Source organism: Ciconia boyciana, chromosome 8 (assembly GCF_034638445.1).
Source record: "Ciconia boyciana chromosome 8, ASM3463844v1, whole genome shotgun sequence".
Lineage (NCBI taxonomy): Eukaryota > Metazoa > Chordata > Aves > Ciconiiformes > Ciconiidae > Ciconia > Ciconia boyciana.
This window is the reverse complement of record NC_132941.1, coordinates 38,162,114-38,185,708: the sequence shown is the minus strand read 5'-3', so window position 1 is coordinate 38,185,708 and position 23,595 is coordinate 38,162,114. Positions and strand designations below refer to the sequence as shown.

The following is a 23,595-nucleotide window of genomic DNA, read 5'->3' as shown; positions in this document are numbered from 1 at the left end:
CTAACTTTTTTTACCAGGCTGTGTACATGAAAGGTCTATTTGGCCCCAGCAAGGATGGTGTAAATAGCAAATCCAAGCTGCATTTCTTGAAACTGCTTGAAGTAAACACCCAGTCAGCTCATGTCTTGGGTCCTTAAGCTCTCAGGCTTCAGTCTGGTATCACTTCTCCTGTTCCCAGCATTCCCGGTCTTGTAGGTTTACCCTGGTGTAATCCATCTGTCGTGGTTTAACCCCAGCCGGCAGCTAAGCCCCACACAGCCGCTCGCTCACTCCCCCCCGGTGGGATGGGGGAGAGAATTGGAAGAGCAAAAGTAAGAAAACTTGAGGGTTGAGATAAAGACAGTTTAGTAGGGAAAGCAAAAGCTACGCACGCAAGCAAAGCAAAGCAAGGAATTCATTCACTCCTTCCCATGGGCAGGCAGGTGTTCAGCCATCTCCAGGAAAGCAGGGCTCCATCACGCGTAACGGTTACTTGGGAAGACAAACGCCATCACTCCGAATGTCCCCCTCTTCCTTCTTCTTCCCTCAGCTTTATATACTGAGCATGACGTCATGTGGTATGGAATAGCCCTTTGGTCAGTTTGGATCAACCATCCTGGCTGTGTCCCCTCCCAGCTTCTTCTGCATCTGGCAGAGCATGGGAAGCTGAAAAGTCCTTGACTAGTGCAGCAACAACTAAAACATCTCTGTATTATCAACACTGTTTTCAGCACAAATCCAAAACATAGCCCCATACCAGCCATTATAAAGAAAATTAACTCTATCTCAGCTGAAACCAGGACACCATCTCAAGGAAAATGATTCCCCAGCTGAAAGACCTCCTGTGCAGAAAGGAAGCTGCTAGCTTCACTTCCTTTCTAGAAAACCAAACTCTGCTCTGTATTACACTGATGAAAATCCATCTCTGGTGGAGTTGCCCTAGAAACGCAGCTGTGTAAGTGAAAAGTATACCTCTATTAGTCTGGGCTTACCCAGTAAACTGTCCTGTTCTGCACCTTTGCTCGGAGGAGCAGGATAGCAGTGCTGAAATCTGTGAGCTTTGGCAGGCCATTGCGTGGGAGCAGGCTGATCTTCTCAGACTGGACAAAAGTCCACAGGGCAGGAACAAGACCTGGAAACAGAAAATGAGCTTGTTATTAAGTCATATTACTGGAAACTTTTAAACTCAGCAAGGTACTATCAGATGTGCCCTAAGTTCTGACCTTTCTCACCATGCATGTTTAGGGACACCTTTCTTTAGGGACACCTTTCTTCAGTAGGTGCTGAAAAGAGAGAAAGAGTTTGAAATTGTGTTCTATTATCTTCCAAGAGGCTTAAATCAGCATCCCTGATGACCACTTAATTTTGCATTAATTATAAACTAATCTGTATTTGCTGTTATACTCCTGATTAGAACCATCTCATTTGGTACTAATGTGACCTCCGCAGAGCTTCTGAGTAATTCTGGATGAGAGCAGCATTTGTTAATCAGCTGCTGGGTTTATCTTTCTAAAACATAGCACAATTTCAGGCTTAAGTACAGGCTTAGGAAGAGCTATCCTGTCACATGTGGAAAAAAACACGATCTCTGAAAAGCTCTTTTCCTTCTCTGTTTTTCAAGTGGCAATTTTCAGTAGGAACTACAAAGTGGAAACAGGAAGCTATTTCAATCAGTAGCAACTTGTACTTACTGCTTTATTTTTTAATTATAACACATAAATATGGGGGAAGGAGTAGTCAACTTATGCTCAGAGCAGAGGAGAAGCGTACCCTTTGCTCTGGCTTGTTTCCTGTTATGGAAGAAGGCATCACCCTCTTGTGTGAAACATGCAGAGGAGAAGTGTTAGGTAGGGAAGTCTGTAGCTTTAGCGCTACCAAAGTGGCTCTACCCTTTGTCCTAGCACCTGGACACATAAAGAAAGAAAAATAATTTCTGAATTGTAGTTTGGCCAATGATGTCCAGGAGATGAAATAATGCAGGAGAGCCTGGAAACCTAGGTGCCGTCCCATATATCTTTTAAGTTCTCTGCCAAACCTCTCAGCACTACTAGCATGACTAGATCCTCTGTGTTATCTCTAGGGAATGAATTTATCCTGAGGCACCAACAGTTAACATCTCTTTTTATGGTCTGTGACCCTAGTGATGTTTCAGACATTGGTAGCTTGAGCTGTTTAGATCAGTGCTTCAGGGTAGACAGTTGTGAGAGCTTTTTCCTGGCTGTCTGTGTGCTCTGGTTTGTTTATGTCTTCAACTAGTGGCACAGTCTGTCCCACGGAGCTGAGCTTGTGCATTGATCCTGCAACAAGCTTCTGGCAGCTTTGCGGTGGGAGGAAGACTCTACAGTGTCTAACTGGTTGGCATTCTCTTCCAGGGTGTTTAAATATGGATAAGACTTCAAGCAGCTGGACTAAGTATACAGAATGTGAGAGCAGCAGTCAACCCACATTTAAGTGTCTGATTTCAGAGAGTCTGAGTGTGCTAACGTTGGGCTTCAGCGGTGCAGCAGACTGAATTTCAGTGTTTCATTGCAGCCTTAATAGAAAATATTAGTACAGAGCTGCAAAAAATGCATGAGTGTGTACTGCCTCACAACATTCAAAACCCCAAAGCTGCCCTAAGTTTCTGTGTTGCTTTGCCTTAGTTTGGTCTGTTATTTAACCCATTGTTTGGATACTCACAGCAACTGTATCACGATGAGTCCCAGTTGTTTACATCCCTAACCATCCTACTCCATCTCACAGCTTGTACTTGAACAAATTTCAGACATGTGCCAAAGGCAGTGAGAAGGGGAAGGAGGGATTAAACCATCTGGTCCTGCCGCCTTGTTGCCGCTTTCCCCAGCAGGCTTTCTGCGCTCTCTTGGGAGAGCTCTGGACAGCATCTCTCCCCCCTCCTCCCACCTGCACCATTGGGCTACAACTCTTACCACTTTTGCCTTGTGCTTGAGATATGTACAAAAAAAGGCTCTGTGCAACCTTCCCCCAAGAATTATTCCCAAGCATGTTTTTGATTCAAACTTTTGTTTTGATACCACAAGGGAAGCTAAACTACTTCAAGCTGCTTTAGCTGAGACAGGCACAGCGCTTCCCCAAATTTAGTTGGAAATCCTGAAACCTCTTAGGCAACATCATAATGAATACATTGGTTAATCTCTTGATTATCTCCTACCTTGCACTTTATGGATCCAGTGACACCTGTGCAAGGGTGTCCCACTCAGAAGTGGTTTGATCAATGCTACTTTGCTTACAGATCACAACCTTTCAGCCCCTCCATCCTCTTATGCCCTCTCCACTATGCTTAAACAGCTATATCCATTCACAGAAGCAAGGTAAAGATAGGAAAAGAGAAAGGCAGGAGGAAGAAGTGATGCATTTCTTAAACTTTTTTACGTCGTTAGCTTTTATTATAGAGAGCTACAGCTAAAGTGAAAAAAAGGGTTATTAATGGTACTTCCTAAGCCTGCTAAGTAGATCTTTTATTTGTGCATCAAAAACTAGTAAAGCAAATATTATCTTGAAGCCTCAGATTGCCCTCCATGTGCTGTTATTTTCTAGAACCTGATATTTAGCTTAAAGCTGCAATTGCCAGCATCTGGAGAATCTCAGCTTTCATTTTCAAGACTAAAGTGCATTTCTAGCTTTCATGACTAATGGTGAAAAAAGCTTAGAAGCCTTTCAACTGGAAAGTTCCACAGAGTGAAAATGCTTTTTTCGTTTTAATCTCATGTTTTAAAGTCTATCTTAAAGCAGAACCTGTATTTTTAACAAATGGGGATTAAGTATCAGGAACGGCATGGCAGGACCCTATGGCAAGAAAAGGTGCCAGCTCATCACAGAATAGAAGTTGTAAAAGCTATTTAAGAAATGTTTCCAGTGTTGTCTACAACACTTAAGTGTATTATATATCACTTCACTGAAAATTGTGTACTATGCTCCATCTCGAGTTACTGGGAGCTCTCCAGTGGTTTTGAAAGTGGCAGCCTTGAAGTTTATCTTTGTCAAATGCTCTCAGAATAGTTCTGAATTTGGCCTTTTTTCTGGCAAATTGTGTGAGCTGTTGAAAAGTATAACAGTTTACAACATTTCTCTCTGTTACAGTGGCATAGTATGTTACTCTGGAAAGATAAAAGAACATAAAAGATGGAAGTTATTAGACAGTTGAGCCCCATTTGTGTGGAAACATAGCTGGGGAAATAGATGGAAGAGAAATGCAATGTACCATTTGCATGGTAACGCTGGTACTGCACTAGTCAGGAGCGCAGTTATTCTCTGCAGGTTTTGAAAATTAATTTTAGAAGTTAATATTTAAGATCCACTTCAACTTTAGAGGATTGTCCAAGATAACAGTGGGTATGGACTGACCTTGTGAAAAGGGCACTCTGTGTACTCAGCAGGCTGGGCCCTGCACAGGGCTGAACACACGTCTGAAAAGGCACACTTAGGAAAAACCTATGCTACACTTATTTTAGCTTGAAGCCCCGAGACAGCTGACAAGCAAACATATTCCTGCCTGCCAGCTGTTAATGTTGCAGGTGTGTCTCTGTTGCAGTCAATTTCCTCACAAACTAGAGGTTATAAGACATCACAGCCCGCTTTTATAGAGGGAATGCTACAACCTGCTTCCCTCCCGTGAATTTAGACAAGAATACTCAGAGAACAGGCAAGTACGTGACTGGTGATAGGTGTGAGAAACCACCGAGGACTTCAGGAGATGGCAGAAAGACAGGAAAAGGAAAATATTATTAGCAGGACAACAGCTGCTCCAGTGATTTAGCATACTTACCTGAGGCTATTGGTCTAGACCTTTAGGTAAACTTCACTGTACTTGCGGCATATGAGCTACACTGATATGAAAAGTCTTGTTTTAGTTCAGTACTTCCATGTCTCTGCTAAAATTAATGGAAAAAAACAGTCAACAAAAAGGGTACGCATAGTCGTGCTGCTGTTTATATTTCCAGAACAGTATGGATAGGCCAGCAATCTGTAACATCTTTCATAGTCACTGCTGCGAAGATTTTATTTAAATGGCATAATGGCTACGTAGTTGCATGGTCCATACATGTGTTGGGATCTGAGACAAAATGAACAAAAGTTGCTATTTGTGCTTTTGCATTTCAGATGGAAGAGGTATGGAGATACACATAGTCCATTGTACAGGTACGTACAGACATTTTTCATGCTTAGCAGAATGGATCTGAAATCTCCAGGCCAGGCTGCAGTTCAGATTGCCTCACTAAGAACAGGACAACTGCTCCTTAACCAGGCAGTGAGCTGCTTGAGCGTACAGGGGCTAGATTTCTGCATGCCAACCTCCGAGAATGATTCCTCAAATCAGAGCAGTGAATGCCAAACCAAATTTAAACATAAATAAATAAATAAAATTCAACAGGTAGCTGAAATGGTTATTAATAATTTTGTAGAGTTGTCTTGTCTTACTAAGAAAAATAACATTAAGCTTCAAGACTATATATAAAGCTGCTATAAAGGCTGTAAGGAGTGACCGCCATGGAATAAAAAAATTGTATTTTATTAGTTACGTAGTTGACATCCATGATGATTACATTTCTCAGGGTTATTAAACATTCTCTCTGATTTGTCATGCAAGCTGTCTACTGTGTTTTAATAACCTACTAAACAGTTTTAGTTTGAATCATTCTGGCCTCAAGCAATATTCAAGATCTCCCAGTCTCTCCAGAGAGACTCTGAGGTTGTAGGGCTCTGTTCATTCCCTTTTGTTTTCTTTCTGTTTCTCTTGGTCTTCATCTGTTCCTTGTTTTTATCTACTAGATGAACTCCAAGGGGCTTTAATTAGCTAGCTAAAACAGAAAATGTACTGCAGCGTTGAAAGAAAACAGATGGGAGTGTGTTTCTTCATGCAACTTGCACTACAGGTTGCAGCGGCTTGTGCCTTGGCATAAGGAAAATGCTAACAGTGCTGTTATCCTAAACAGTGATTGAATAGCCCACCTTTTTCCCCTCTCGATATCTGATTAGAGAGAAGAATTTCCTCCTAGTGATTTCTCAGACCTTCCTCCTCCAAGTTTTCCCCTTCCTTACTGTTTTTCATTTTTCTCCTCAACATTTTATGTGCCTAAGAAAGTTTCCAAAGAGCAATTAAGTACCAAAGTCCCTTTGAAGGTCACTGGAAATTAGATTTTAGAAGTGCAGGTGTTATGTTTTAGACTCAAACTGAGTTGCATATTTCTACCTTATTATGTAGTGTTCCCTGAATCATTCTGTTCAGTACAAAAATACTTTTTACTGGTTAAAAAGTAAAAAATTCAAGAACTTGCCACTGTTCTGTTCTGTTCCATGTGGATACTTTACTGGAATCTTCAAAGAAACAAACAAGGAAAAAATACTATTGGGTGTTGCAATGCTTTTTAAAATGCCATAGATTCAGCTGCTTGAATTTCAGTTACATTGCAGCAGTCTTCTAATCCTTACAAATGAATGAATATATATGATTCATTGTGCTAATCTTTCCAGTTCTGGCTATCAGTTTTCACATTTTATAATCAGAACAAAAGGCTCAGTATAGCCCAGACTGTAATAACAACAAGCAAAATGGTATAACAGGAGTGTAGTTTTAGCAAAGATAATCTAAGGATAGAAACACGCCACATACTTTTATTAGGGTGCCAGACATAGGCCTTAAGCTTTTATTTTGGACATGAAGAATTTCTGTGCTAAAATCTTGCCATTTTTACTACATCAAGATGGTGAAAACATGAGTCCTCATTCTTCAGTGAGCAGCTCAATGTATATGCTGAACCAATGCAACAAGTGTTGCAAAGCAAGCCACTTCAGGTTGAAATAAGCCATACTTCTATTGAGATAATCCTCTCGATTTTAACCTATTTACTTACCCAATTGCTAATTATGAAGTAAACATTTCCTCCAATTACATCCTCTGTATTATCTCTGTTAGTAGATGAGTAGTTTTGGTGAAATCCCACTCTACAGGAAAATCCAAGTGATTTCAACAAACTGTGTTTATTTTCTGTAAGAGTTTGGCTTGCAAAGCCTTTCAGAGAACTCAGCAAGGAAACTGGCTTGTAATTAAAGAGTAAAACTATAGGTATCTTTCAAAATATCAATAACCTTTTTTAGTCTGATATTTTTGAAAACTTAGTAATAAACAAAATTACTGCAGAAAACAACAAAATAATTCTCTTTAGTAGTTGGGCTCCAGAATATTCTGTTCTGGATGCTCAGCTACAGTCAGGGAATGCTCAGGGTGAAAGGAAAAAGGTTTTAATAAATATATGTATATAGCTGAGCCTTTCTTTTCTCTTCATCCCTTACAGGAATCTTCCAAGAGTATTTCTACGCTGAAGCCTCTGCAATAACTGCACCTTACATAGTTTCAAGTCAACTCAGGTATCAATGAAAGGCAAGGAGATTAATCTGCTCTCTTGGGCACTTCAGTCTATGGCCTTTCCTTGGCATCTCGGTGCTCTAGCTATCCTGCCAGCAATACTTGGCACGGCTACTTTGAAGCTGCCAGGGATTTACAGGCAGAAGCTGCCGTGGCTGTAGGTAGGGCCATGTGCCTGCGCTGCGTTGTGCTGCTGCTGTAAGGAAGAGCGCGATGCAGCAGCTGAGCATGGCAAGGGCTGGGGCCTGGAGCACCGCTCGCTGCTGCTGCCCGATCCCCCTGCCCCTGGGGAGCGAGATCCACTCCTCCAGAGGGGAAGCACAAAACCACCACCCGCAGCTGCAGCAGCTGGATGGACACACAGCTGTGCTTCACCAGCCCAGACAGGTGCTCAGGAGGTCTGCTTTTCATGAAAACTGAAATAATGAAGTGCCTTAATATCTATCTGCTACCACAGAGATATAAATTGTTCCTCTATACTTTTGCACTAATTAGAATCTAGTGCCACTACAAAAGAAACAGATTCAGTATATTAAATACTATATGCTTCAAACAACACAATCAGCTAAAACATACAGAATTTTGTGTTCAATCTCCTGAAATGTTCTGTGCAAAATGAAATTCTGTAATACCTATTGTCTTAATTTTCAGCTCATAACAACAATAACAACCACGATATGTGGTATTTCACAGGAATTCATTACCAGTTGGGGTCCCTTCAATAAGGTGCAAAGCAGCTTCATTTTACTGTGACCATCAGACCTTGCCAGCAGCTTGGTGAGTTTATTATTTTCATTGTAACTGTATTTTCTGCCATGTGTTTTCAATAACAAGTTTATCCCAAGGACTTTGAATTTAAATTGCAAATAAAATGCTGACAATGCTTTTGAATGCATATGTTGTAACACTTATCAGTGAGACATTAGATGGGCTATTTCCCAGAAATAACAACATAGTAACAGCTTAGCAGGACTTTTTTGCTATCTGCAGGCTAGGTTATCTTTATTTTAAATTGATAACAAGGGCCAGGTGGCTGTTTATAAGGGCAAGATATGAATTACAAGCATATGTTTCCAAGGCAATGTTGGCCAGTGGCTGTTCAGGCATAAATTGCTTCCTATTACCACTTTTGATAGGAGGGACATGGTACAGGTATAGTTCATCTCCATGGGAACGCAATAAGGCAGGACACCTCTGTGATTACTCTTTACACTATTTCCAGTAAAAAAAGGCAATATTTACTCCATCATGACACTACTAATTAATATTGTAGTGGGTAATCTTGTTGTGTTCTTGACCAAGGACTAGGAATAATCTCCCATACAGTTGTGTAGTATTCCCATAGAGGGCTATGTGCTTAGCATGGAAGATACAAGGAGGAATTATGAAGTTGGTAATATAGCTTACAGGAGAGAAAAGCTAATTAATTAATGCTTTGGAAAAAAAAAAAACTGGCTTCCTCAATAATAATAGGGATAGCACCTCTCTAAGCTTTAGGTTTTTTAGCTGTGAAACAGGTAAGGTACGGACCTTCTGGAACTCATTATTAGGTTGTGAAGTTAGAATGGATTATTTCCGGGTTTCTGTTTATTTGTAAAAGGACAAGACAGAAGCTAATTATAGTATGGTTAAATTTTTACTAAACCTGGAGAGAGGATATGGGAAGGGAGAAGGGGAGAGTACTTGTCCTGCCTGAAGGAAGGAAGAAGGCTGTATCTAAAAATCTGCCATGTTATATCAAAGCAGGAGCTGCTTGCTGCCTTTGTTTTAATGTGCTCTGGTTGATTTTCTCTCACTTTTTTTCAAGGCATAGAAATAATGGTTCAGTCAAAACAACTTGTCTAGCAACTTGCCTACCATTTTCATATAATCCAAGAGGCTGCTTTGCTGATGTTCTGTAGTATGCTGACTATGAGTCTGCAGTTTAAATCAATTGCTTCAAGTATATTAGAAAGACAGAATCAGATATAATCTGAAAACAAAGGACAAGTAGTTCTTCTGTTAACATAGTTTTAACGTTATAAGTTTTTAGCAAGAGAGAACCATGCCTGTGTTTTTAAGAAAAGCTCTGAAAAACCTCGTCACCCCTTTTCTTGACAGTATTGTTTGAATTTTCTTTTCCTAGGATGGAAAACAGATTGAAAGGGATGTGGGGGTTTTTAATTGAATTGCTTGAAGGCTTTTTTTTTTTTCCTGTTTTTGTCTTAAGCTTACGTTTTCTGTGCTTTGCAAGAACGATATTATGCAAAGGCTGTTTAGTACAGTCTAGTGGAGCTAGCTCTTTAAAATCCACTACTCCAAGCTCTGTTCCCCATCTCTGGCATCCCCTCTTTAGGAACCTCATCATCTATATTCAGCATTCCTTCTTCTTCTCTGTCCACCTGCTTACACTTAAACCTAGAAAACTCTGCCCTGCGATCCATTCCCCAAAATAACACTGTATTATTAAGCTGACAGCATGTCACTGATACTGGGTTTGTTCATAAATAGAAGTATGTCTCACAGCAATTACATTCTTCCTGTAAGATGCTCATCCTCAAGTTAAAGTGGCATAAGTCTAGAGTACACACAGCAATAATAAAAATTTTAAGACCTACCCACAGCAGAACTTGGATTCTTTCAGTATTAACAGTGTAGTAAGGTACCATACTCTCTACATTTTTCATCCTATTCCTGCATGAATGCATTGTAAACTAGCATAAAAATTATTTTACCGTGTTTCTTATTTTCCAAAGGCAGGAGTAATGCTGACCTTCCATGTATATTGTTTGGATTTGTCTCAATGACATTAAACCACAGGTGGGGAGGAGGCAACACTTTACCCATTGGATTGTTTCATTACTTACTAGGTGACATATGTTTAGTTCCCTATATTTCTGATGAGGGCTTAAGCTGATGCCAATGAGTCTTCTTAAAACTGGCTATAGGCACCTAAGTCTGGATGATTTTAAGATCTGTAGCAGCAAAGCAAATAGATTACAGTGGAAATAAAAATGAATGTTGTTTTGAACAAGGTAAAGATGGAGAATTGACCACACCTGCTTACCACGCAGATGCTGTGCCAAGTACAAGCTCAGAGAGCTGATATCAGGAACTTGCAGCACAGTGACACATTTAAGATTAATGTCTCACGGACTGTTAAAATAAACTAGCACGGCTGTACAGCACTGCATTTTAAGTGAAAGAGTGCGGCACAGATTTATGCGGATTGGGCTATGATAAGTTTGTTAGTAATCAGCTCATTTCAAAACAGTGTGCTGAACAAAATGGAGAGTTCACCTTGTTTTCTGAAAATTAGAGGTTTGGAGGCTATATAAAATTGGTTCTTGTTTTGAAACTGCCTTGGCAGTTATTAGTTTTCAAATTATTTTTTTTGAGGGTAGCATCCACGGCTGCTATATAAAGAAGCAGTCTTTCTGGGTACACAGTGTCTTTGAAAATCAGATTCCTTTTTTTCCAAGTTCTCCTTTGCCAATAGTTGAGCAGGCCATTGTGGGGTTTGGGTTTAATTTGCTGGCATTAACAATACAGCATATTTAATGCATTATGGGACTTCAGAAGGAATTTTATTGTTCTACTTAATGACAGAAAGAAGGATGCAATATCTGGGGCCCACCAAAACCATTAGAGTTCCCTGGCTGGGTTTTGTGGGTGGTACCCAACTAAAGATCTACCGAGCCCTGTAGCTATTCTACAGGGGTGCCAGGCTGCAGAAAAAAAATATTTACTTTATTTCTTCCTCATTCTAATATATCTGTTTTCCCTAATTCTCTGCCACATAACTAAGGAAAGTAAACCTAATGACTAAGTAGTCTCTCACATTGGAGTATGTTTTAGATTTCTTATCAGCTTCTGTTGTATAAGTATAAACTGACTCATGGGAGAGGAACTGTTATCAAATGTATGTTTCTTTGAAAGTTTTGGTAAAAGATAATAATTTATAAAGTTTTTCTACATCTTAAGCCATTATAAGCCATGTTTTGCTCATGCCACGCTTTCCTGAACGGACAGATGTAGTGTGTAGCTGTTGGGGCTTTACTGACTTCCCTGATTAATGTTTCTAATTCTTTATTTAATTTTTTTTTAAAGTATAAACTGTGTTAAGTGGAAGAAATAGTACAAATCTGCAAAGATTTATCATGTTGTTCATGTATTAAAGTTCCATGTATATGCATGGGGAGGATGTATATGGGCAGTGATACCACAGAACAGTATTAACCATTCCAACTGTTGCAGAGTTGCCCAGAAACTGAATCTATATGAGATTGTGTTCTGGTTAGTTAGATTCCCAAGAATTTGGGCACCTAATCTTTTAAAATATTACTTCCCAAAATCTGGATCCATTAAGTTCCATCTTATCTTGCAACTGCAGAAATTTCTTAGAGCTGTAGGTACCCCAGAGGTCTGCTGTCATTCAAAACCAGAATTACCCATGTCTTGATTGTGCAGAATTGCCTGGAATCTGTGCTTTTTCCAAACTGCAGCAGGATTCAGAAACAAGGTATTTTACCTCCCGCGTATGACCTAATCCACATTTTATATGCTTAACACCAGTTCTTTTCATCTACCCCATTTAGATTACACAAGGAAATAGTTTCAACTGCTGGGATTAGAGGTTTTGTAAAGTGATTAACCTGCATTCAAAGCTTTGCTGCATATCAGGTAGAGGAAGGACTTGAAGATAGATTGTTTATAACATACCTTTGTGAGTGTTAATTGATCATTTGCTAAAAAGGATACTGATATCTCTCCAGTTTGCTGTTGTTTTTGTGAGGGAGGACAGACCATGCTGAGCACTTTTAACTGCAGGACAAGGCTCACAGGTGTGAATGGAAATGGATTTAAGTGACTAAGTTACTTCTAAAGGGGATCCTAAACATATCTCCTCCTTTGGTATTTTCTCTTAGCTAGGTCAGCCAGTTGATACTAGACATCCCTGTATTTGTTGAACAAGGAACCTAAAGATGTTAGCTTGCAGCTGTGAATTCTGCTGGGTAGAAAGACACTATAGTTAGGGATCATGACAAAACTTAAGTAGTTTTAGTAAAATGCAAATGAAAAGTAGAAACCATTCTATCCTTAAGAGACCACAGTGTAAATTGGCAAAATAGAGAAAAGCTGTGAAGCAGAGGTATTTCTATCTCACAGGTGAGGGACTGATGTGTTGGCTTGCTGAGGTTCATAAAACAAGCCTCAGCTAAGATCAAACACAAATGTCCTTACAGTAGAAGGCATCAGAACCAGAAGGAAGTTACTCATGAGATCCTAATCTTTATTGCTGGGAAACTGGAAGACCAAAGCCTCTGGTTTCTTTTTTACTTGAAAATGTTTTCCATTTAAGGATTTTGTGCATATATACAGGTTTTTCGAGGATCAGCTGTACTCTACGTGCAAAAGAGACCAGATGCTCACAGAAACATTGAGCGTACACACAGCTAGAAAACGATATTAAGGTAAGGTAAGTACATCAGATACAGAGATGGGAAGCAAAGTTTAGAATTCTGATTATCAGGTCAGACCCTATCTGGAAGGTAACGTGCTTCCCTAACTAACAAGAGCACCTTTCCTTCTACAAAAGCCAGTGGTGGTCATATGCCATTTTTACTTTTTTAAAACAAGAGAAGATTGTTACAATTTCACTTAAAATCACCAAAAGTTTCTTTAAATTTTTATACATTTTTAATGTGTCTACAAATCTGGAGTTATCTGTTAGTTCCGGATTGGTTTTTCTCCAACTTTCGCTTTCTATTCTTATCAAAGAAGAAGTAATTTCTCAATCCTTAAAATTGTACTCAGTATTTGCATAATAAATGTGTAAGCAAAACTAAAAAGGCTCATTCATGCCCTCATTATCCAGTGTCCACTTCAGTGGTGCCATTTAACAAACACAATGGTATATAAAGGGGACTTGTGCAAACAGCTCTTGCATTTCACTTTGAAGCAGAAGGGTAAGTTGAATTTCCTTTTAATAAATCACAAGTAACTTCAGCTAGAAGGCAAACATGTTCCTTTTCATTTCTGTGGTCATATTTGCATTTCAAAATTAAATTTTCCTTTATTAGTTTTTTTTTTTTTTTACTTTGCTTATATTAGCAATTTTAGTAGATGAGGAGATGCCTGAAGGACACCAGATTGTAATGACTGATGAAGGTCATTAAAACTGGATTAAAACTGAAGAGCTGTTTTTTCCATTTTGCTATATAACTGATCAGGACTCCGACTCTGCATCATAATCCAATTATGAGCTGGATGCAGCAGCCCATTTAAATGTAATTCCCTGAATGATCAGCACCAGACAAAGAGTACCTGTTGTAATTGCATTTCCTTATCTCAGGGACGTAAGTATTCCTAGCCACCTACGGTAGGTTTCTGTTAGAGACACTAATAATCTGTTCTCTGAGTCATTGGCCAGCATTGTCAGAGGTGTCTGCTAGCCTCCAATATAGCAAAGGATAAACAACTTGAGACACTTCAGATTCAATACATGAAACTTGACAGCACTTTTAATACAGCACGTGTGCTCTCAGGTGGATTTGAAATTTCCACTTGTTAAAGTGGAAATTCTTGACCATGAGAAACAGACACTGTTATTACTTAAACAGAATCTATATGCAGCAGAACACTGAAATTTATGACATCATTGAATATTCTTATGTTCAAGGGCATGTCCCACTGAATTGATTTCGATGAGACATTCCTCTAGAAAAACAAGTGAACTTTGCCCTTAAAAATAGTTGCTATTGATGCAGATACTCTGTGATACAATCAGTCTGGAAGATGTAAACAATACTTTTTTTTTTTTAAAGTTCAGTCCAGTTTTAGTGTATCTATTAAATAAACGGTAATAATAATAAACTGATATTTTGATTCTGCTTGGCATATATGCTTTGAAACAAATACCTTAATTGATGAACCCAGGTGTGAATAATCTTGAAGCATTCAAGCCAACCAAGATTTTATTCTCAACTTTAAGTGGAGCTGGATTTAGAACATATTATGTGTCAATTAAAATGATCTTGTCAATTCTGAATTTTTTTAAGGATGAAGGTTTTAAGGGAGTGTAGTACATTTATCCTCTAATTCATGTCAAAAGAAAAGTGAAGTCATGGGTATTAGGTTATATGTTTTGTATGAGAGTCAATCCATCAGGGTCATCTCATTAGAAAGAGATACCCATTTTAACTGAATATCTCCATGCCATAGTGTCTTATAGTCCATCAGTTCAGGTTTTATAACCGCACAGCATTACCAATGCTGCATACCCAGTAGCTGCATTGTAAATACATGATCTATAGTTTCAGAGTGCTTTTTAGTCATGATATCTCATCACTGAGATTATAACCATACTTAATGTTATATCTGAAAGGATAAAATAAGATGAATAGGCCTATTGCCAACCAGCAAAAATGCATTTTCTACAAGACTAACTCTGACATTTTCAAGCTTGTGAAATTTTGTTCAAAACAAGATAGGAATGTCAATTGAGCTATAAAATTTTGCCCATGTGTAAAACACTCTATTAGTCTGCTTATTTCAAATAAATGTGCTTAAATAGTACTGTGCTTAAAGAGATTGCTAACTAGCTCCAAACCGTCACAACAACCGCTGTAACAAATTGTGTCTTTCAGGTTGGTAGCATATGCATCTATGTTTCATTGAGTGATTATAGCCCTTACGGACAACTAACGGCTTAAGCATGACCAGTTACATCTGAGCACATCATTTCTCAAGGATTAATCCAACAAATAGTCAGTGATAGCAAAAAGGATGATTTGTCTTCACTACTCCCAAATGTGTAGCTGTCATTCTGTAATGAGCATACCAATCTGTATCAGTCTAGATACAGTTTTGTGTATAAGCTATGCAATAGTAGCAAAATAAATCTGTGAAATCTCTTGTACCTTAACTATGAACTTTGTTTGAACAAGGAAAGAATGTAAATTTCAAGAAGGCACGAACAGGGGGAAAAAAAAAAAAAAGAAAAAAGTGTTCAATTATATAGCCAATGCCTACAATTTCTTACAGAATCATTGCCTGGCAATTATGTGGGTTTTCTTACAGCTGGTCTGAGCAATCATGTTGTCTTACTTATCCTACATGCTCACAGCAGTAGCTGCTTTGCTAGTGACTTGCCATGGACTGCATAAATGTCCAGGAAATCCTGGGCTACCTGGTATCCCTGGACTGCCTGGAAGAGATGGTCTGAAAGGACAGCCACGTCTATCAGGCAAGTAAACTTCCCTTTTTTGCAACAAATCCTTGTCATGAAGGCTGCATGAATGAAAACAGTTAACACAGAAGGACATGTGCCCTCAAAGAAGCAGCTGCATTAAGTAGAGGAGGGAAAATTGAGTGGAGGAAATGGTCAGGTTTTTGTTTTTTTTTTTCCTAAAAGATAGGCCTCCTCTCTATTCTGGGAGACGAGGGGAAATGAACAGGTTATCAATACTTAAACGTATAAATATTATATATATATATATATATATATATAAAATCTTTGTAGTGCTTTTCCATTGACTTTCCAAAGTTGTTTGCTTTAATATAAGCTAACAACAGTGTGAAAAAATACTGGGAAAATATTTATTTTACACCAGATGATGTTAAAAAATACATTGTGTGCTAGTTAGTTTTGGAAAATAATTAGTTTTATCCAAGGAATTGTTCCTGTAAGCAGAGCCTGGTTTTGCTTGATTGTTTAACTTTTATTTTTATCTGTGTAGGTCTACCTGATTCTCTGGACACTGAACTCCACAATGTTTTAGTAAATTTGGACCACCGACTTTCCAGACTTGAAGGCGGTAATTTTTCCCATTTTTATTTTTTCAGCTCACAATCAGTTTTAAGTGAAATAGGCAAAATTAATTACAGAATCATGACTTGCAGGAAATAAATTGCACTTGAAAATGGTACTACATCCCAAAATTCCATTTTCTCATCCAAAGCAGGGGAGATCAGGACTCATTTTCCCTGGAGAAGCAGATTTCTCTCAGGAACACTAATGCACATTTATTCAAATTTGATTTATTAAAAACATATCACAACTGACATTGCACGTTCCACATGGATTCATGGGAATTCCTCGGCATTGTACCACATTGCTAGCATTTTTATCTACCAGGAACCAGATTGTTAAAGGTGGTGAGTTGTTTTGTACTGAGAAGGAATTCACAAAAATTATCATTTCTCTGTTTCACTTGCTCAAATTTGAAGCAAGTTGATCCTCTTTAGAGAGTAGGCACAATATAATAGGGCTGATAGCGTATGTAGCAAATGTTAGTGGGGCAGCCTTGTCTTGCAGAAGACAATGACTGATGGTCACAAGCAGCATAACAATATACTTGGTGAACAACTAGGGAATTGGTAAAATTTTGAAGATCGTTATTCCTCTTCATCCTTTACTCTCATTCCTGTCCTCTATTCCCTCCTCTGTTCCTCTTACCACTTTTAATTTTCTCGTCATCTCTTGTTTTCTCTTTCTTTGCTTTCTCCCCAATATGCCATAGGAAATTTAAAAAGCTAACTAGGTTTTTTCTTTTCATGTTATAGTGCTTGCTTTGAATGGGAAAATAAGAGAAGTAGGAGAGAAAATACTTGCCAGCAATGGGAAGGAAGTTGATTTTGCATCTGCACTAGAATCCTGTGAACAGGCTGGAGGAACTCTTGCAACACCCATGAATGAGGAGGAGAATGAAGCTATTTTGGGTATTGTGAAACAGTATGACCGACATGCTTACTTGGGTATTAAAGAGGGTGAGACTTCAGGTCAATTTAAGTATATAAATGGCATGCCTCTGAATTATACCAAGTGGTATCAAGATGAGCCTAACGGCAAAGGGACAGAAAAATGTGTAGAGATGTACACTGATGGGAGCTGGAATGACAAAGATTGAGATGTGTATCGCCTCACAATCTGTGAATTTTAAAGAATGGCCTTTCAGCCACCTCAGAGTATGGAGACCATGAAATATCCTGTGTCTCAGGTTTATGCAATTTCTGCAACTATTCTATGTCAGAAAATCTAAAATTAATCACGTTTCAGTATTTTTTATCCTTAAGAAAATGCCAAATGTGGGGTGTGATTAACTCAAAATGTGCCTAATCTGATGTGTTTATCTCTTTTGGAGGGTTGGGAATAGCTCAGAATAAATTTTTCATGGCAGACTGTCTCTCTGCACTGTGCCTTTGTGAAGATTAGAGGAAAATTCCAAGGTTTGACTTGGGATATTGGATAAGTCTAAAGTTAAAACTGTCTGTAGCTTCATAGTGGAACCATTTCCAAGTATTTAATAGTTTCTGCCTTAAGAGATGCACAGAGGTTGACTTCACTGGAGCGATTATGGTCTCAGGTTTTGTACATCTCTTTGAATTATAGGGCTTGTATTGTGTCATACCAAAGCATGCACTGATTCATTCGGCATCCATATTTAACTTTTGTTTTATAACAATATTAACAGTACCAGTTACAATTAATTTTCTTAGTTTCAGAAGCTACTCTCTATAAAACCTTAAGATAAACATTGTATTAGATCTATGTAGACATAGAAATGTGTATAAAATACTAAAGATTGCATTTTGTTGCTGAAACTTCACATTTCCTCATAAAACTATGACCCTTGCAGTGTTAGAAGGCCACCTGTCTTCTCCCAAACCACTGAACAACCACATACTATTTTGGGCGAGCAGGTAAGATTGGAAGTTCAATCAGGTCAAACACAAGCTATTTCTCTGCTGATGTCATGCCAAGCAACCACACAGTCAGACCATCACTCAAATCCACTAGGATCAAGAAACGTCTTTTCACAAAATATTTTCACTGCTACTCAGTTTGTGAGTAGTGGGAGCTCAGTAAAGTATCACAAGTAGCAAATTCTCACACACTTACCTTGCAGTGAGGAAGTCCTGGGGTCATCCATTATCATTTTCACATACCTGAGGGGAAAAAGGAAGCACTGGAGTTAAAATACATGCATAAATACTTTTATTTCATCTTCTCCTCCTCCCCTACATTTGGCTCTGTGCAGGGAGCCCATAGAAACCTGGACTTGATTCTGGGCAGTGTTGTCCCTAGCCTGCATTGAGGAAGAGATGGGATCTATTCACATGGTCATTTCCGTGTCAAGTAGGAAAGCTTTAGTGTCTTCAGACTCGGGAGATAAGGGGATGCCTTTGGACCTTATTCATGTCCAGCATTGCATATAGCACTCCAGCTGATCTGAGAGTGGACAGAGACTTTGAAATGGGAAAAGTACATCCAGTACCATACTGGATAGATTTCAAAGTCTGAACCTGTTTTACAAAATAGCTTCCTTTGAGACCTATGACCATGATACCATTTTGGCCAAAAATTTCAAATGGGAAGGGAATAGATCATGCCATGACAAAAATTCTGACTCTCAGGTTACTTTGAGAAAAGATAAGGCTAAACTAATATCTTTTAATTTTCCTAGGCTTAGCTCCGACCAGCTGCATTAAATTGCTAGAAAGAGTTGAAGGTTTACTTAAAACTACCTCTACCTCTTGCGTTTCAATTCTTAGAATTTTAATGAGTAAACATGGTTAGCAATTTTTGAGTCTTTCAACTGTACAGATTCTTTGTTAGAGCAAGACGATTACCCGGCATAAAAAGGCATCATGTAGGAGAAAGACAAAAAAATAAAAATAACTCTGCTAACATGGTCTTTTATTAGCTGAACCAAATTCACATATTCATTTACACAGGTCTCCAACTAGGTTTGGAGTATCTTATTCCTTTAGCTAATCAATGATTTATTTCCACCACATTTGTGTTTATAAAATGACTATACAAATCTCCTGTTAAAATCCTTAATAAGTAAAATCTTACAAATGGCTTAACACGATATATCACCTATCTCTAAACAGATTTAGACTTTGAGACACTTGGGTGCTTTTTATCCAGTTAAGAAAAATAAGATTATTTTTTCAGTCAAAAGCTAATTTTTATTACATCAATAAGCAAAGTGTCTAGGCTAAGTCTCAGGGTCCAATTTCTCTCTGCTTAAGCCATTACTATTAGGAAAAAAAAAATCACACATGCTGCTTAAAAATAAAAACTCCCCAGATCCGGTCAAAGAATTGCTAGGCAGCACTTTCCCCTCTATGGTTCACACTGAGATCTGTAACATTTCAGGTAATTGAACTAAACTGCTCAGTTATTTTCATAAAATATCTCCATATAACATTATACTCAGGTCTTCTCTTGCCATGCTCTAGCCTTCCCCTTATGCCATTCTGAAGCAGCTCTCCTTGTTCTGTGTCTGAACTCTTGACTATACCTCATATATAAAACTGAAGATGTCAAGGGGACATCTGCCAGTTTCCTGCCCTCTTTATAAAAAACTGTGTCCACATTCTTTTGCATGGACTTTGATCTCCTAACTTTGATGAACTTCAGAGAACAAAAGTCCAGTGTCAGCCATCATACGTAGAAGAAATAAAATTATCTAATAAAAGCAATATTCTACAGACAGGCTTGGAATGCGTTTGTATTTAGTGGGATTCATATTGATAATTAAAATCCTGGTGAAGGTAAATACTCAGTAGAATGTTACTTGATTATTCTTTGCAGCTCCACAGAGGAACAGAAGAGTATCCAGAAATCATTATTTTGTTCTTTTAGACGGCTTTTTTTGTGTGCGTATAACCCTATCAATTTAAACTCTCAGATGCTGTTTGAAACACTTAAAAGCATTTCAGTATTTTTTTGTGAAAGATCCAAATTCTGCATTAATGGATTTTTTTTTTTAATGGACAGAGAGGTCAGGCACAAGAAGAAACAGAATAAATTGTTTCTCTGTTCTCTGTTATTTTAGGATAAATAATTTTGATAAAATCTTTCCTTAAAAATGCAATGAGCAAAAATAATCCCTAGTGCATAATGACCAGACCAAGAAAAACTCAGTTTAGTCTTTTTTCTTAATTTATAATAATTTACTACAGAAAATCAATCTAACAGTAAGATCTTTAATTCAGAAAATAACTTATTCACCTCTCAAATGCTATAAAAGCAGATTTTGACAATTAAGATCTTAGTACAAGTTAAAAGGTGAAAAATATTCAGTCTCTTCTGAAGCAAATGGATTGCATATCACATAAGAGAAATTTATTACAATAGTTATTACGGTATATTTAACAGTAAGAGTTTTGTCTGGCCATAAAAATGATGGATATTGATTTCAGAGAGAATTCTCTTTGGTCTAGTGTGATATCCTCTTTTATAACTGTATAATTTAATTAGGTATTTTAGTTTAGAAATACTATTAGCAATTTTAAGCACTCAAAAGCCTCTCCCCCACCCCTATCAACCCCTACCACATGTAAAGAAATGGACCTTGGATTACAGAAAATTAGCCTTTTTTTTGGTGAATTCCTGATTTTTCTAGAAAATTGATTTTAAAAAAACCCAACCCGTATGGTTCTTGGGAAAATGGAGTTCAAATTCAACTTTATGTGAACACAGTAACCAGCAGGATGTGACATAGGCTAGCAGGGCTACCTTATCTTGTATAAATTGTGACCAGTGCCTCCTTTATTTATTTTTAATTTTGAAGCCAAATTTAAAGAAGAATAATCATGTTATTCCTCTGTTCTTTTCCAGAGAAAAGAAAATATTTGGAAAAATACCAGTACTTGTTGCCACAATATCCTAGCAGTGATGCATTACAACATAGGGTAAAGTTTAATCATACATTTTACATTTATTTGCAGCTTTTCTTTAGAAGAAAAAAAAGTGCAAATAGGAGAAGAAATATTTGCCACCAGGAAATTTGTTAGTTGGTTTTGAAACCACACTGAAGTGCTACAAAGACTAATGGCCCTGTTACAACTTCTATGAACCAGAGGAAAACAATGTTTTTGGGAGTATTGTGTAATGGTATAACAGACATGTTTGTCTGGACCTCAGATGTGTCAGATTGCAAGTGATTTTCATTACCTGAAGTTGAAATGTACTGTTATAAAGTCATATTAATCTACAGTTGTACAAACATACCTGGGTTTAAAGCACAATCAATACAGGATTCTTGGAAATTAGAGTAGCACCTTTAAAAATGATAAGGGGACTTGGATTTGAGTTGAAGATCCTGTTAGGAAACCAGGGTTTAGTGGAATTTGGCTCAAAGGTGATAATCCAGGTGTAATGCCAGGTGAAACCTGGCATGAAACTTTCACCCATCTCTGCCCTTGTGGCTCAGGAGCCAAAAGGAACTGTACAGCAAGGGTACCTTAACCCTTGAAGAGGCTGAATGGTGTGGTTAACAAGCCTGAGGGACAGGCTGCCATCCAGAGGGACCTGGACAAGCTTGAGCAGTGGGCCCACATGAACCTCATGATGTTTAACAAGGCCAAGTGTGAGGTCCTGCAGCTGGGCAGCCCCCAGTATCAATACAGGCAGGGAGATGAAGGGATTGAGAGCAGCCCTGTGGAGAAGGACTTGGGGGTACTGGTGGATGAAAAGCTGGACATGAGCTGACAATGTGTGCTTGCAGCCCAGAAAGCCAACCATATCCCAGGCTGCATCAAAAGAAGCGTGGCCAGCAGGTTGAGGGAGGGGATTCTGTCCCTCTACTCTGGTGAGACCCCACCTGGAGTACTGCATCCAGCTCAGGAGCCCTCAGCACAGGAAAGACATGGAGCTGTTGGAGTGGGTCCAGATGAGGGCCACAAAAGTGATCACAGGGATGGAAGACCTCTCCTATGAAGAAAGGCTGAGTGAGTTGGGGTTGTTCACCTGGAGAAGAGAAGGTTCTGGGGAACACCTTATTGCAGCCTTTCAATACTTAAAGGGGACTTATAAGAAAGATGGGGGCCTGTTGCGATAGAACAAGGAGTAATGGTTTTAAACTAAAAGAGGGTAGATTCAGACTAGATATAAGGAAGAAATTTTTTACAGTGAGGGCGATGAAACACTGGCCCAGGTTGCCCAGAGGTGGTAGATGCCCCATCCCTGGAAACATTCAAGGTCAGGTTGGATGGGGCTGTGAGCAACCTGATCTAGTTGAAGATGTCCCTGCTCATTGCAGGAGGGTTGGACTAGATGACCTTTAAAGGTCCCTTCCAACCCAGACTTTTTTATGATTCTATAATTATGATAAAGACGGTAGTGAACAATTTAACCACCTTCTGCTGATAATGGAGGACAACTGCAGAACATATGGAAAAATAGTTTCATCTGGTTGATGAGGTTTTTCTTCTCCCATTAGAATGCTAAGTTCCTATTAAGAACTATTAAAGAGATGAGATATTGTCTTGCTTTCTATTTGTTATAAACACAAAACCCTCTATTTCTTTTGTGTTTTTCAGCTGAGCTGCACCGAGTGACATAACAGAGACATCTAGTGACCTCCACTTGGATGCTTCACACATAACTTAAGTCAGTGGAACAAGATGGCAGTAGCATTTATGAGCACTGATCACACTGCCTACAGGTAAAATTAGGACTTTCTGCTCTTTTTAAACTAGACTTGAAGGGGGAGGGGAGTAATATCAGGCTTGCCCGTGAGAAGCTGAGGGACAACATGCCATGGTTAGAGGGAGCGGGTGCCAGCAAGGGAGCTCAGCCTGTGTCTCTGAGATGTACTGGGTACACTGGTGCACAGTTGAAGTTGAACAGAGTTGAGCTAGGGGATACTGAGGCAATAGGAGCCAGAGGGAAACACCTCAAAGCACATAAGGGTTGTTCCTCTATGAAGGAGACATGGATGACAGCCCAGCTGAAGTGCCTCTACACCAATGCATGCAGCATGGGCAACAAGCAGGAGGAGTTGGAAGCCATTGTACATCAGGAAAACTACGATATAGTTGCCATCACAGAAACACAGTGTGCCATCACAGACTCACACAACTGGAGTGCGGCAATGGATGGCTATAAACTCTTCAGGAGGGATAGGTGAGGCAGGAGAGGTGGTGGGGTAGCCCTATATATTAGGGAGTGTCTGGATAGTTTAGAGCTTGATGACAGTAACGATAGGGTGGAGTGTCTACAGGTAAGAATCAGGGGGAAGGCCAACAAGGCAGATGTCATGGTGGGAGTCTGTTATAGACCACCCAACCAGGATGAGGAGACAGATGAACTATTCTATAAGCAGCTGGGAAAAGCCTCACAATCACTAGCCCTTGTTCTCCTGGGGGACTTCAACTTACCAGATGTCTGCTGGAAATACAACACAGCAGAGAGGAAACAGTCTAGGAGGTTCCTGGAGTGTGTGGCAGATAACTTC

The 23,595-nt window shown here is 39.0% G+C and overlaps 1 protein-coding gene across 1 annotated transcript; it reads left to right on the top strand.

Moving 5' to 3' along the window:
• The first annotated feature begins 15,436 nt into the window (after positions 1 to 15,436).
• On the top strand, positions 15,437 to 22,788 carry LOC140656041 (pulmonary surfactant-associated protein A-like). Its single transcript, XM_072871236.1, has 5 exons — positions 15,437 to 15,578; positions 16,081 to 16,158; positions 16,907 to 17,062; positions 20,976 to 21,049; positions 22,679 to 22,788. Exons 1-5 carry the CDS (start codon positions 15,437 to 15,439, stop codon positions 22,694 to 22,696), a joined length of 468 nt encoding a protein of 155 aa, XP_072727337.1. The 3' UTR covers positions 22,697 to 22,788.
• The last annotated feature ends 807 nt before the right edge of the window (positions 22,789 to 23,595 follow it).

Coding starts and splice junctions, on each gene's coding strand:
- LOC140656041 (XM_072871236.1), top strand. CDS start 15,437: ATGTTGTCTTACTTATCCTACATGCTCACAGCAGTAGCTGCTTTGCTA. Junction 16,159..16,906: donor ACTTTCCAGACTTGAAGGCG/GTAATTTTTCCC, acceptor TTCATGTTATAG/TGCTTGCTTTGAATGGGAAA. Junction 17,063..20,975: donor GGAGAATGAAGCTATTTTGG/GTATTGTGAAAC, acceptor GTTCTTTTCCAG/AGAAAAGAAAATATTTGGAA.